This window comes from Panthera uncia (genome assembly GCF_023721935.1).
Source record: "Panthera uncia isolate 11264 chromosome C1 unlocalized genomic scaffold, Puncia_PCG_1.0 HiC_scaffold_4, whole genome shotgun sequence".
Classification (NCBI taxonomy): domain Eukaryota; kingdom Metazoa; phylum Chordata; class Mammalia; order Carnivora; family Felidae; genus Panthera; species Panthera uncia.
This window is the reverse complement of record NW_026057585.1, coordinates 81,171,631-81,186,170: the sequence shown is the minus strand read 5'-3', so window position 1 is coordinate 81,186,170 and position 14,540 is coordinate 81,171,631. Positions and strand designations below refer to the sequence as shown.

At 59.5% G+C, this 14,540-nt stretch overlaps 1 protein-coding gene across 4 annotated transcripts in view; it reads right to left on the bottom strand.

Annotated features, from left to right (window-relative positions):
* COL16A1 (collagen type XVI alpha 1 chain) overlaps positions 1-14,131 on the bottom strand; it is a 49,585-nt gene extending 35,454 nt beyond the window's left edge. For 3 of the 4 annotated variants that reach the window (XM_049617619.1, XM_049617620.1, XM_049617621.1), the window contains exons 1-23: positions 13,886-14,131; positions 12,194-12,300; positions 10,152-10,226; positions 9,925-10,042; positions 8,936-9,059; positions 8,338-8,604; positions 7,634-7,714; positions 7,341-7,466; positions 6,497-6,550; positions 6,170-6,196; positions 5,587-5,622; positions 4,538-4,564; positions 3,362-3,424; positions 3,051-3,092; positions 2,899-2,943; positions 2,765-2,800; positions 2,307-2,369; positions 1,910-1,954; positions 1,729-1,824; positions 1,510-1,548; positions 986-1,030; positions 789-824; positions 192-302 (exon numbers count right to left, since the gene is read on the bottom strand). In XM_049617619.1, the coding sequence (XP_049473576.1) occupies positions 192-302; positions 789-824; positions 986-1,030; positions 1,510-1,548; positions 1,729-1,824; positions 1,910-1,954; positions 2,307-2,369; positions 2,765-2,800; positions 2,899-2,943; positions 3,051-3,092; positions 3,362-3,424; positions 4,538-4,564; positions 5,587-5,622; positions 6,170-6,196; positions 6,497-6,550; positions 7,341-7,466; positions 7,634-7,714; positions 8,338-8,604; positions 8,936-9,059; positions 9,925-10,042; positions 10,152-10,226; positions 12,194-12,266 (1,629 nt within the window). In that variant the 5' untranslated portion in view covers positions 12,267-12,300; positions 13,886-14,131. The remainder of the gene's footprint in view (positions 1-191; positions 303-788; positions 825-985; positions 1,031-1,509; positions 1,549-1,728; positions 1,825-1,909; positions 1,955-2,306; positions 2,370-2,764; positions 2,801-2,898; positions 2,944-3,050; positions 3,093-3,361; positions 3,425-4,537; positions 4,565-5,586; positions 5,623-6,169; positions 6,197-6,496; positions 6,551-7,340; positions 7,467-7,633; positions 7,715-8,337; positions 8,605-8,935; positions 9,060-9,924; positions 10,043-10,151; positions 10,227-12,193; positions 12,301-13,885) is intronic. The other variant, XM_049617622.1, reaches the window with a different exon arrangement.
* Between the last annotated feature and the right edge of the window lie 409 nt (positions 14,132-14,540).

The following is a 14,540-nucleotide window of genomic DNA, read 5'->3' as shown; positions in this document are numbered from 1 at the left end:
TCCTAGCCCAGCCCTAAACTCTATGGTTCAGCCCCCCTCCCCTCAAGCTAAGAGCAGGGACCCTCTGCCCACAATCTCTCTATGGCCAAGAGATGTACCCAGTCCGTCTGCCAAGTACCCAACTCCTCTTCATAACCACGCCTGCAGGTTTTTGTGGTGCCCCTCAATGGTGCCCCTCCTTGGGCACTCACCTTGGCTGGTGCAGGATCACCTGGTTCCCCCTTGGGCCCTGGTTTTCCAGGGAGCCCTACGAAACTCTGGAGCCCTTCAGGCAGCGTTGGGCACACCTCACAGGGGTCACCCTAACAGAAGGGAGAGACCGTGAGCAGACAAGTTGAGGCCGAGACCCCGAGGAAGACAAGGAGCCCTAGACATTGGATGTGCCGGCACCCTACCCCCAACATCAAGGCGGACAGTGGGATCACTGGAGGGGCCTTCTGTTCAACTGACTCATTCACTCCACTTTACGGTTCCTGGACATCACAAAACGATATCCTCACAATAAGCCACGAGAAGCCACTGTGTCCCATTTACAGATGTGGAAACTTAGGCGCAGAGGAGCTAATGGACTTGCCACATTCATAAACCATGTGAGCGGCCGAGGCAGGATTCAAACCCTGCTGTCTAACTCCCAAGCCAGGCTCTTGATTTAGTAATTATGCACACACCATAGGAACAAAGATGGGGTCTGCTAGAGAAGGTCCAGTACCCCTGATGCTCAGAGTGTCGCCTGCAGAGAGGAGATCCCTCTCCCACCATACCCTGGTGCAACCCGGCCTAGGACTCACCTTCTCTCCCTTCAGCCCTGGCACCCCTGGCTTCCCCTGTTGGAGAAGAAGCAATGAACATCAGTGCTGGGCAGAGGGACTGATAGGCCAAGAGAGGGCCCAAGGACCTAGCTCCCCTCTCTCTGGAGGCCTTTGTAGAGCAGCCCTGGGCATGGTGGGCAATAGCACCCCTTCCCCACAGGACTGGGCTTACTTACAGGTTTCCCACCAGGACCTTCCTTTCCTGGCACCCCCGCGCTGCCCTGCGGTCAGAAGAAGTATTAAGGGGGAGGCTCCTGGCCATGACCTCAGCCCATTCACCCCTCCCCCACTTAGTCCTTTCTCAGACTCCCTCTGTATATCCCTGTATACCCCTTCACTGGTACAGCAGGTCAAGAGGAATCTAGGTGACGCCAGAGGAACCACAGCAAACAAGACAGTCAGACATTTCCAGGGCACAAGATCCTAAAATAAGCCCGGGCCCTCTAGTTAAGGCCTCTCTGGTCATTACTAGACTTAGGCCTATCTGTCCCCATGTCTGGAACCCAGGCCAGAGCTCCCTTGTCAGCAAGCACTGGGATGGGGGCACTCCCCACCGAGGGGCCTGGCTCAGTTGAGCCAGCCTCAGCTGAACGCCTGGCTCCTGCCCTCCATGGATGCCTGCTGCCCCTGGACCGCTCTCCTCTCTCCTTCCATCATGCAGGGAGCTCCCCCAAGAGCCCCTGACCCTGCCTGTGCTTACCTTGTCTCCCTTAGGGCCTGGCGGGCCACCCGGGTCCCCCTGAGGGCAGAAAGAGCATCAGCCAGAGGCTTCCTAGGGAGCCCCCACATCACAGTAAGACCAACTCTAGCCCCCTCCTTTCAACCAGGACCCCCAGACCGAGCCTTATCTCCCCAGCCCTGGCCAGGCAGCAGAAGGGTCTCCGAGGAAAGAATAGCAGAAGGGGCAGGAAGTACTCACCGGGGTCCCAGGAAGTCCTATCCCAGGGGCCCCAGGGAGGCCAGGGGGCCCAGGCTCTCCTGCCAGTCCCTCAGGCCCAACAAAGCCAGGGTCTCCCTGGCACAGACACAAGGCAGGTATGAGAGAGCCGCCGCCCCAGCCCCATCTCCCACTCTCCATCCCACAGATACCCACAACTCACCTTCTGCCCTTTGGGCCCCATGACGCAGATCTCCCCTGGCCGGCCCTGTGGGGTCGGGGAAGGTGGAAGAAAAGCCTGAGGCCCTGAGGCAGCAGCCCTGCTGAGAAGAGGCCACACCTACCTGCCCACCCTCAGTGTCCCTCTCCAAAGCCAGACTCCATCCCTGTGTCCCAAGGTCATCAGAGGTCAACCTCTGGGCATTAGAGATCAGGGGCTCTTAGGCTGGGAGCCAGGGCTCCTGGGTTCAGGTCCTTTTCTCCCCTCTTTGCTCTGCTTCCTGGGGCACAGCCTCCCCCTTTCTGGGGAGCAAGGCTAGCAGGCTGGGTTCTGATGGCAAAATCCAGCATTTCACTGAGAGACACGGGGTTGTGGTGAGGAAGGGTCCCCAGCATCGTACATCTCGGCCTGGCTTTCCCGGCGAGCCCTTAACGCCTCCGTCTCCCTTCTCGCCTTTCTGGCCCTAGGGAAGGAAAAGGCAAAGTGACTGGGGTTGAAAGAAGGGGCCAGAAGAACCAGAGCAGCTCTAGCTGGAGGAAGGACAGTTGCCTTCTAGGCCCCTGGTCTCTGCCTCCCCTGAGACGGAATGGCTTCAGTCACTACAGGAAAGTAGACGACAGAAAGAACTTTCGAACCAGCCAGGCCACTCTCGGGGAGTCTATGGCATTGCCCTCTGGGTCTGGTGGGAACTTGGACAGGACAGGGTGACTGGGAGGGAGAGTGAGTAGTGCCAGCTCTGTGCCTTCCATAGGGATGGTGCCCTCCCTCCTCTGAGAAGATTCCAGACATCTCTTTCCTCAAGTCTACAAGGCCCACGCACCTCCCTGCCACCCACCCCTCCAAATCCACGCCTATTACCTTCTGGCCTGTAGAGCCCGGAAGTCCTGAGGGTCCCTGAGATAAGGCGGGGACACAAAAGAACAGGTGAGGGAAGGCGGGTGAAGCTGGGCCAGAACCCCACTGCCCTGCCCTATCCCTGGTCCCACACTCACCAAGGCTCCTGACTCTCCCTTCTCTCCCTTCGGGCCTTCTGCACACTGAGCAGGGAGATAAGGTGTTGAGAGGGTCCCAGGGTCACCCTGTGGCCTTCCCCGGGGGCTGACCCCATAGTGGTCTTGAAGTAGGCCTTGCCTCCAGGTCTTACCTGAAGCGGGGCATCTGGGGAGATCCGGACACAGTCACTGCCCTGTGGGTAGGGAACAAGGGATCAGGGGTGGGACCCTGTTCTGAGAAGGATGGGCTCAAGAATCCCGCAGTCCCAGCAGTCATTTTCTAAGGACCCCTAAAAACTAGACGTTTCCCCATACTAACTCCTAGAAAGACCCGACCCCTCAGCCCCCGTGTGGGCTGGGCTGCAGGGTTTTTTGGCTGAGCCGTTGGGACGGTTCACACACCAGCCCGGCCTCAGGGCACGGCCAGGGAGGGCCCCGCGGTGGGCCTGGCTGGGGCACTTACCCGGGCTCCCTTCTCTCCCTTGGGGCCTGATGGGCCAGGAAGGCCTCGCTCACCTCTCCCTCCCTGTGGACGAGATCAAATCGGGGGCTGGGACCAGAGGGACCACACGGGAGACTTGAGGAAGCTCTCCCAGTCTGAATTCTCTACACATCGACCACACAAGGGTGTGTAAGTGAGCACACTACCCCCCAACCCCCAACCGTGCACGCAGCATATGGATTCCATATGCATTCGTCCATATGGCCCTCCCACCCCAAGAGGCTATATTTGGCAAATCTAGAGTCTCACACAGAGGGTACTCCCCCCACGCCCCTACTCAAGCACACAAGCTCGCACGCAGCCCGCCCGGGGCCACATGGACGCATGTGCGTGGACACGCACACGTAGAATGACAGAGCCGGTGATGGCGAGAGTCAGGCCCCCTCGGTTCAAGTCCTGCCCCCGCCACCTACTGGCACGTGACTCAGGGCAAGTCGCAAGTCACCTCTCTGAGCCTTAGGGTCTTTAACGACAAAAAGGGATTCAGGGGGCCGTGGCAAGGACGGAACATGACACCACAGGCCAGGTGCTCAGCGCGGGGCCTGGCACTCACTGGGCCCTCACACGAAGGCGGCCCCCGGAAGTTGTGCGACATAGTCTCCGGCTCGCACCAGCACGCTGTCGCACCTTCACGCGTGCACGGCCTGTCCCGTCGCTCACAAGCCGCACGGGGCTGTCGGGCCCACGGGCACACGGGCTCGCTCTCCCCATCACAGCGGGCCACGCACAGGAGAACATGTGTCCCAGGAAGCACGTCGTCAGACCCCCACACGATCACCCTGACACCCCCAGTCCCACACAGGGGCACAGCTGGGTCTCACACAGTGTTTTCTGAAGCAAAATGACAGGACCTGTCCCCACTGGATGCTTGAGGAGGCAGGGAGGCAACGTGTGCACAAGTGAGGCCTAAAGCCCGATGCCAGGAGGAGCCAGAAAAGGGGAGCTCATCACATCCTTACACACGTGCACAAACCCCTACTCTCTCCAACACACACACACACACACACACACTCACCTCCCACACACATAGGGTTGGGTAGCCCTAATATAAACACACAGCCACAGGGTCACATGCTGTGAGACAGGCTGGGACCGCCAAAGAGGGCAAGAGTGTCCTGTTCTCCATCTTGGACTCACCTTGGGTCCAGAAGGACCAGTTGTGACCTGGATGGGGGGTGGGGAGGCAAAGAGAACATTATACCGCAGCGATGGAAAGAAGACCGAGGGCACAGAGAAGGCAAGCAATGAAGCGAGGGCCACAGAGCATTGAGGCTGGACGAACAACAGCCTGAATTCCAGCCCCTGCTCTGCCTCCCAGGCCAAGCACCATGCCGACTTTATATCCCAAGGCTGTCAGACTTGCAGAGGGGTCTAACCTACCTTCTCTAAACTGCCTGACTTTGGCTAGCTCCACCCCCTAGTTGTTAGGATTGCACAGCTGCGCGGTTGCCATGGTAACTCCTGCATACCTGGGGACCATCAGCCTCACCAGATTTGGTGGGGGGCTAGATGGAAAGAAGGCCAGGCAGCAGAGGGGGTACTTCCTGATGTCCCCTGAGGTCAGGGGGCTTGGAGCCAAGGGCAGCCGGGATTATGCCATTCGTGGACCAACGTGGTACGTCAATTCAGGATGTCAGGCCGTGGGAAAGTAATGACTCACGCTACCCACAGAGGAAGCACAGTTGGGTACCAGCTGTGCTCTCACTGAGCCCCTCTCCCTTGTCTTTCTAGACCCCCAGAGGGAGGCTGGACCAGAGCCAGCTAGAGAGGGATAGGAGGGGGGTCCGGAGTCAACATGTGTTTGGGCATCAGTGCTGGGCTGTGTCACCCTGAGTCAGCCTTCCCCTTCTCGAGGCCTCCAAGGTGATGTGGGAAGCCTTCAAGCAGAACGGCCCTGAGTCCTCGTGGGGGAACGGAAAGCTGGGATCATCAACCAAGGTCCTGATCCCAGCAGTCACCACCCTGTCCCCAGTGCATTGCCCAGATCACAAGCCGTGAGGCTTCCTTCCGTGCAGCCCTTGGTGGGGCTGGGGTGGGCGTCAAGGCCAGCTCTGGGGGATGGGCAGGGAGGCGGTGTGATAAGAGCACAAAGACCCCCTTGTGCTTAACCAGGAAGCTACCAGGCCAACCTCTAACCCACTCCCAGCCCCCGCCCACCCCACCCTGCACACGCTCTATTCACTCACATTGCTCTCCCGGGTACCATGGACACAGGGTGGGCACTGCAAGGGAAGAATGGGCCAGGAGGTCAGTTCTGAGAGCCCGGGACCAGCCCTCACCACCCCATTCCCCCGCTTACACACAGCAAGCACACAGAACATCACGTGTGTCCTGTGTGAAGTCCAAGGGAGCAGGAAGATGGGAATCCTACCAAACAAGCCTCATCTCCCAACTCCCAGCAACCCAGAGCCATTTCTCACTGTAGCCCAAAGAGGAAGAGCAGTGAGATCTGGGTCACACCACGTGTGGGGGGCAGGGTGAGGCCCAGGATCTGGGGTCCCGTAGCCAAGGCCCGGACTCTTCCCGCGATGCATATGGCCACTTGCTGCTCACACAGCAGGAGTGTCCAGGACTAAGCCCACCCCCCACCCACCCACCCATCCAAGGAGAGAGGCAGCAGGCGGACAGGGCCCAGCGTTGAGCCCCGAAGGAATGCTGGGAGCTATGTAGTCCTCCCAAACCCCTACGCCCAGCCTCCAGTGCCCCAGCGCCTTGTCCAAAGGGTTCATGCTGGCACCTCCTCTTTGCCAGTCTAGATGGGAGGCTTACCTCATCGGCCGCTGTCTCCTGACGGGCCTGGGAAGAGGGAGGGCATGGTAATGGGCAGGAAGCAGAGGGTACGAAGCACTGCTTCCAACACTCCTACCCAAGAACTGCCAGGAGCGGGTGCCCTACACAGTGCCAGTTACTGTCTGTCTCGCCCCCAGTCATCCTTCCTTCCCAGAGCTGGCTCCTATACATCCTAAGCTCTGTCCAGGAGTGGGGGCAGGTGGAAAGAATGTGGGAGTAGAGTGGCTTAGTCAAGGGGTTTACAGAGGGCGCAGAGAGCAGACCGAGGACACCGTGAACTCCTCCCCCTATACCCACTGTCTCTACCTTTGTTCCCCTTTCTGCCTTCTGGCTGATGCTTCCTGTCAGCTGGGCATCCACCTGGGCAGAGAGAACAAACAGGAACTGTTGAAGAGGGGGCAGCGCAGGGGCCCATGCTGGAAAGGGGCACCCAGGTAGGGGCATGGGCCCCAGGTACCCCCTCAGCGGGCACGTCCCAAGGCATCAAGAGCCTGCTCAGGCCCCTGGCACTCCCACAGGCACCCCCCCTCCTTTTCCCCCCACCCACGTGATGTCGGGGAAAACGAGACCATGAATCAATGGGATCCTGTGTTCCTGCAGCCAAAGGCTGGGCACGGTGCCCAGCGGGCAGGGAGGCTGCCCAGCCTGGGGGTGGGGCTAAGGGAGGAACTGGGCTTCCCTGCCACCCTAAAGAACCTGAGAGTGGTAGGGCAGCTGGCCATGGTGCTGGGGTGTAGAACCAGCCTGGCAGTGGCTGGGGCTGGGCCCAGGACAGCGAGCAAGCCCCGAGGGAAGCAGTATGGCCGGGCCTCTGATCCCGGGTACCCCTGTCCTGGAGAAACTGCCTCTGGGTGCAAGCCTGGTCCTGACCTCACCAGGAGGGTCTGGGGTGGCATCAGTGAGGGGTTGGGTAGTGGCAGAGCTAGATGGATACATCCCTCAATGCCAAAAGGCAGGTAGGCACAGGTTCACGCAGTGGGCTCTCTGCTTCCTTGAATCCTATAGGGGTAGTTCATAGATAGGCGGGACTTCCGGTGCCCTCCCTACCCTGGGAACAACTGAACCCAGTGCTGGACCTCAGTCAGGTCAGGGGAGGAGAGTCCCACTTGTACCTACCTGTGGTAGGTGCCACAGGTACCTGTCCACCTACCTTGCTGTTTTGAGGCTCCTCCAGGCAGAAGCAGCGAGTGTAGACCTTGCCTTCGGTCTGTGGATTGATCTCAATGAGCTCATTGCTCTGGGTATCCCGGCGGGCCTTGGAGGTCTCTGGGGGACACTGTCCAGCACAGGGGAAGGGCTGGGGTCAGTACAGAAGTCAGATTGCCCCTCACCCTCTCATCCTAAGATTTCAACGCATCCCCTCCCTGGTTCCCCATCTGTAGCACACTAGCCCCTGGGAAGTGCCCCAAACCCTCCCAGCTGGGCTGGAGCTGGGCCACTCACCCCTCCGGGTAAAATCTCACAGCATCCCTCCTCCAGCACAAGCTCTGGGTCGCAGTAGATGTGTGCCTGCTGAAGGTCAAACTGCAGGGGACACACAAGTCAGTTTCACTTCATTTTACCAAATAGCTCAGTGTCCTGGCTGCCAGGGAGGCACAGAGATGGCTCCACCCCAGGATTAGCCCTCAGAGACCTTCCAGTCTCACCTGGGGAGACCATCAAGAATATGGCGGTCACCAAAAGCAAAATGGAACCACACACGCAGGAAAGAGGGAGAGGAAGGAGGAAAGTTCACTTTGGCCCAGAGGAACAAGGCGGAGGAGGTTCCATTTAAGCTGGGCCTTGAAGGACCAGTAGATATTCCGCAGATAGGTCTGCACGGAAAACCATTCTGGGGGGAGGTGACAGCAAAGACAAAGATGTGGGGGTGGGAAAGTAATAGGTGAGATGTCCAGCTAGGAAGGAACTGACCAGAGCAAACAGTATGGAGAGATGTAAAGGAAGATAATACCATAGACATTTCTAGTGACCAGATCATGAAGGGCCTTGCATGCGAGGTTAATATGTTTAGGCTGCATCTGGAGGGCAGTGGGGAACCACGAGAGGATTCTGAGCAAGGGAAGGACCTGGTCAGATGCGGATTCCCGGGAGCTCACTCAGGCTCCCAGAAGGCAGGAGCAGAGGCCAGAGCCCGACCTCGCACTCACCGAAATGGGTTTCCCCTGCTCGGCATCCAAGCCCAGAAAGACATGGCCCACAGGCCGCATGGGTCGCCGGGGCCCCAGAGGCCGAGAGGAGGCTGAGGTGCAGTCCACATGCACGGAGGCCACGCGTCCAGCTACACTCAGCACCAGCTTGTGCCAGCGCAGGTCAAAGAGCTGGGGCACCGGGAAGATGCAGGACACAAAGTCACCATCTTGGCCGCGGGCCCGGAGCTCCAGGCTCCGCTCTTGGCTGTTGACTTCCAGGGAAATCTGTGCAGAATTGAACAAGGAAAGGACAGAGAATCAGAGCCCCAGAGCCCCCAGTATGGCAAAGTTCGGGGCCCTCAAGGTCATTTCACAGGAGGGGAAACTGAAGCCCAGAGAGAGAAGGAAGCTGGTGGGGGTCACAGAGCAGTTCGCCCTGAAAGAAAGGCATAGGTGTCGCTGGGGCAGGGCTAGCCTGGAGGGTGGGCGCCGGGATGGAGCAGAGAGGCCCCAGAATTCACAAGCTGGGTCAGAGGCTGGGCCGGACTGGCATGCTAGATGCCCCAAGATCCATGGGAGGGGGGGGGGGGGGGGCGGGGCGGGGGGTCCGGCTCACCTGTGGGTACCCGTCTCCATCGGTCACTTGAAATAAATACCACGTGTTCTGGCGGGTGTGTTTCTTCAGCAATAGTGTCAGCACCAGGGCAAACTCATCAGGGAGGCCCCGAGGGAATACTCGTCTGGGGGTAGAGCAGGGAGGGGACCCTGAGGCTCAGGTGAGAGGCCAGCTGCTGCCCACCCTGGGCCCTCAGGACCGCCGAACCTGTGTGGGACACGCACCGGCCCCCTCCTCCAAACCGACACAGCCATGGGCATGTCACTCTACCAACAGCTATTGGGTGCCTACTATGTGCCAGGTGGGTCTGGCTGCCGGGGATAACAGTGGTGAAAACACAGAGAAGGTGCCTGCCCTCGTGGAGCCTTCAAGTCTGATGACGGGGTGGGGAGAGGTAGGGCCCTAAACACAGACTCCCCAGGATGGCCATGTCACCATTTCATTACAGTTGTACTTAAGTTCTTCCAAAGAATCCAGGATGCCCTGGAATCCAGAATAACCGGGGCTGGCCTAGGAGAAGAGGTTTTGGAGAAAGCTAAAAAGCATGCAGCCCGACGAGAGCAGGAAGAAAGAAAGAGGGCCATTTTGGAAGATAAGGCTGGAGAGGGAAGGAGGGGCCAGACCTCCCTGAGACTTGTAGGAATTTGAACTTCACATGTGGGCACATGTAGGTGTGTGTGGGCACACACACACACACACACACAGCTCTTGCCAGGTTCCCACACACATCCTGGAGTCCTCACAGTGCCCTTAGGGTACAGACCTGTCCCCCGACTGCTAGCCAGAAAGAGGGGAGGGACAGAGGAGAGGGTGGGCCTGCCAGGCATCTCCTCTGTGCCTATCTTGTAAGCCCCCCGGGGGGGTGGAGACCAGGTCGACCCCTGGCAAAGGGTGGGATAAAATGACCCACAGGGGCCTCTGGGTTCAGGCCCCCACGTCCAGAGTTGCTGGGGAGCATTGATTCCCAGTGGTCACACTGGGGCCTTTACCGCATGGGCTGGGTGAGGGGGGCTGCCCCCAGTCGCAGGATGAGGGGCCCCTTGGGGTTGCGGATCTTCTTGATGGCAGATGTTTTCATGAGGTTGAGTCGGCGGATGAGATTAAAGCCTTTGGGGGGAGACACCAGATGAAGAGCTCAGCTGGGCAGGTGAGGAAGGGGTAACAGCCACTCCAGGAAGACGTAGAGGAGGGACGGCTGAACGAGATGGGCACTCACCAGTCACGTTGGTCGATACATGGCTTCTGTGTTCTAACCTGAGTCCTTCCTGGTATGAAGGTGGGCACTGCTCACCTGGAAGACAGTTGGCAGTGGGGCACTCATCAAGCTCTGGCTGAGGTGGCTGTACAGCCAGGCCCTTGGGAAAGCTGGAGAGAAGCAAGTTTTTATTCCCCATTCTGGACCTTTAACCAGGCCCTGCCTCGGGGCTGTTTTTACCTCTTGCCTTCTGACCCTGGCTATCCCGGGAGCCAGGAGGACCCCCAGTATACAGATGGGAAGACCGAGGCCCAGAGATTGAGGCTGCGCTCAGGGCCACTGATTTCACAGCAGAGCAGGACGAGAACTCCCGGAACCCAAACCCCCGAGATTTCAGGAGGCAGGTCAGCAAGAGAAAGAGCAAAAGAAGCTCGGGGCAGCCCTAGAACTCAGACGGAATGGGGGCTGGATATATACATGTGCTCCCTCCTTGATACACCCTAGACGGTGTGCGTGGAGGGGGGGGTGCAGAGAAACACTTCGGGGGTAAAGAAAGCTCACATTATGCATGCCTGTGTTATATACAAGTACATTTGCATGTCCGCACACGTGTGACTTGGGGATACCCGTGCCACCAGAGATGCCACGTGCAGCTGGTACACGTGTTCTCAGCAATGGCTGGGGTTTGCTTCCTACATCTAAAGCAGAAAGGCAGGCCAGACAGAAGACTTGAGTCAACAGAATGACTTTTCACCTAGAGAACTACCTTATGAAACAGTAAGAAGAGACTGAGGGCCTCAAGAGACCACAAGCTAAAGGGAACCACTAGGACCTTGGGGGTCCAGACGGGGTATGGTAAGTGGGTAGAGGCTCCTAGAGAAGGAGATAGCTTAATTAGGGTCTTCAGAACCCTGAAGGGACAGATGGGCAACGATGGGGCTGCCTCCTCTCCAGGCTGACTGAGCAAAATGTTAAGAAAGGTGCTATAACAGGAGTTAGAGGCGAGACTCCAAAAGGCCTTCCCATCAGTGCAGTTGCGGTAGCTGGGACAGGATAATGAGGACAACTCCTAGAAGCTGGGCACTGGACTCCCTGGCTGCCTAACTGGAGGAAGGAATCCTGGATCTCTAGGCCCAGTGACCCCACTGGAGTCTCCCTCCCCCAGGTCTGGCCAGAAAGACTATCACTGTCTTCAGCATCGGCAGCAGCAATGGGTGACTCACCCTTGGCCATGGGCCCAGATTCCTTACAGATGTTGAAACTCTCTGCCCCATCCCCCAGGCGACCCGGTAAGGGAGAGAGCAAGGCACTCGCGCATACATGCAGAAACACACATGTACGCACACAGCCCTGCAGGCAGTCACGTGCACCCTGGGGGCACACCCCTCTCACATCTGCACCTTGGTTTTTCTGCCGCCCTCAGCTAGATGAGGGTTCTAGGAGTTCTATTTCTGCTCAGCGAGGCAGCTAAGCTACGAAGCCCAGAGGGCACCCAGCAGGGCAGGGCAAGTTGCCCGGTCAACTTCCTCTGGCTTTGGGCCCTGGAAAGCTGCACCCTCTGTCCCATCCAGCGTCTGGGCCTCGAGGCGGGCTCTTTATCCAGGATCCGGGGCCAGCCGTGTGGAGGAGGAACACGTGGGCTGGAGGATGGATTCTCCTCCATGAAACGGACTGGAAGGGCTTGGGCCTCTCTCAAGATGCAGCTTCCTTCTGCAGGAACCTCACCGGCCCTGCCAACACTCTGTGCACACGGTGAGTTTACGTGCTGGGAGGAGAGTTGTTCTCTCGTACACGGAGACAGAGGGATATGTACAGATGCACAGAGAGACTCTGCGATGCTCAGAGATACACAAACATGCAGACAGAAACACACATACATACACTCTAGCCCACACTGCACAGGCTCACGGGTACAAACACCTCAGACCACCCTGAGCCCAGCCTGGGACGCTTATAAATGCCCACGTGATCGAGGCACGGGGTCACATATGTACACAGGGCTCCTGTATCTCAAGGAGCCGGTCATAGGCCTATGGCACCCTGAGCCTCCTGTGTCATCTCACCTGTATCTGCCCCATGGCTGCAGGCGGCCCAGAGACTGAGCAGCCACAAGCCAGAAACCCAAGGTGCCCACATCCTGATCCAGAGAGGTCGGCCACAGCTGCAGCACCTGAAAACCACAGAGACTGTGAACACGGATTCCTGAGTTCACGCAGCATCATACATAGGCGAGTAGCAGCCGGCCCATGGGGCCCAGGCCCTAGTACTGGGGTGGCAGGAGGTCTGGCCAGGCATCCGTCCCTCTCAGAGGCCCGACCACAGGCCTTGGGCTAGGATTTTCGCCAGGGTGATATTCAAAATATTTAACCACCGGTATGGCACGGACACCGACCAGCCAGAGCAGAATGCTGGCGGGAGCATTGAGACTGGGTCCAGGCGGTATCTGATGGCGCCAGTGGATAGTTGCTGCATGAAGGAGAAATCTAGAGGGTCCTAGAAGGCCAGGTGAGTTGGGATAGGGAGGGGCCTCGAGACAGAGACTATTTGCCAAGACACTCGGAAGTATTTCAAGATCTTAACCGCCTGTGCATTGTCTCGGTGTATACTAGCCTGGTACCTGGCTAGCTGCACCCAGCTCAGCCTGGCAGCCCTGCCAGGCACCCACAAGGTCAGAGGCCAAGTCTCCTGGCAGGTATCACAGAGTTGTGTGCGGGCCAAGGAAGCTTCCCCCCTGGGTACAGTGGGTGGGAGAGCAGGTCACCGGGCTCAGGACCCTGTTGCCAACCTCCCCTGCTGATGGATGCTTGTCTTTTAGTTTTATTAAACCCTGATGGATGGGCCCAGATAAATCAATGCAGGCTCAGCGAGCGGCCAGGAGAGCCATACATCATCTGGCCTCCCCTGAGACGGGCAGCTCGCGCGGGCACACCCGGAGTCATTCGTGTGTCAGCATGACACATGCCGGCACACGGGCACACACACACACACACACACACACACACACACACATCTGTGCCAGTGCATGCATGCATCCAAACCTACCTGCACACCGGCATCCTCCCCGAGACACATGTTCACGGATACACCCTGACATACGCACGTGCCCATAGCCAGCCTGTGACCGTCCCTCCGGTCGGCCCTCCTGCCGGGAAGTTCTTGTGCAAGTCTGACCTCGTTCCCCACCCCCCCAGCTGTTACGGAATTCTATCACCCTTCCTGAATAGGGAGTGAGCACAGGAAGAACCCCTCACCTCAATACTTTTGGAGATAGGACCCCAGACCCCTTGTTCCTGGGGCAGAACTGTTTCTCCGCCCTACTCATCCTTCCTCCTAGTGGGGTGCACATCCCATCACTGAACCCTGTTCCGGCCTCCTAGTCTCGCCAGTCAGTGGAAGAGCTACCAACCGCGGGAGGCATGTGGACACATGTGGAGGCGGGAATATCAGTGTGCCTGTGTCCCCTTCCTACTCCTCCTCTCTAGCCTCCACTCCCCTGGGCCCCAGCCACGGCAGGGGCTGCGGGGACAGGAGAGAAGCTTCCTGAGGATGTGATCCCATCCCAATACAGAGGCGCAGGTTTGGGGGCAGGGAGCGAGCAAGCGAATGCGGACCTGGGATGGAGTTTAGAGCTCCCCTACAGAGAAGGCGACTGAGGTCCAGAGAGGGGATGCCATTTGGCCCAGGTCACACAGCACGTTGGGGGCCGCCGAGTCCCCAGCCCCCCACCGGAGGCAGCCCACTCCACCCCCACTTACCGTGGCTGGGGATCCCCCACCTCACTGAGTAATGCAGGCAGCCCAGGGCAGCCAGCCAGGGGAAAAAGGGCCTGGGATCCTCAGGCCCGCTGCGAGGGTCCTCGGTCACTTCTGGCGGCGCGGGGCCCCAGCTTCCCAGGTCGCAAGCTCCTGGGGCTGAAGGCTGCCCCGCGAGCCAGCGCGCGCCTGTCTGCCGGGGACCGCCGGCCACTCCGGGTGGGGGAAGAGGGGCGGTTCCAGGGGGCTGGGGACTTGCCAGGGCCGCTAATGGAACACAGCTGGACCCGCCCGCCGCGCGGGAGGCGGGAGGGAGGCCGGGAGGGGGCTCCGGCGGTGGCAGAGGCGGCCGGCGGGACGCAGAGCCCGGCTCCCGGCCTGGCCCCGCGCCCAGGCCCGCCCCGCCCGCCTCCCCGCCAGGTGAGCGAGCGAGCCAGCGAGCGAGCGGGGCGGGGACCCTGCGTGCCCGGAGCTGCCCGGCGAGGGGGGCTCCGCAGCTGGCGGGGGCTGGCGGGTGGGCGGGGAGTCCGGCCCTTTAAGGGCCCGGCTGGACGTGAAGGTCCTCCCCGGTGCCACCCCCTTCGCCTCTCCTGGCCGGGCCTTCAGAAGGCTGGGGCGGGCGGGGGGGGGGGGGGGGGGGGGGGGGGGGGGGGGGGGG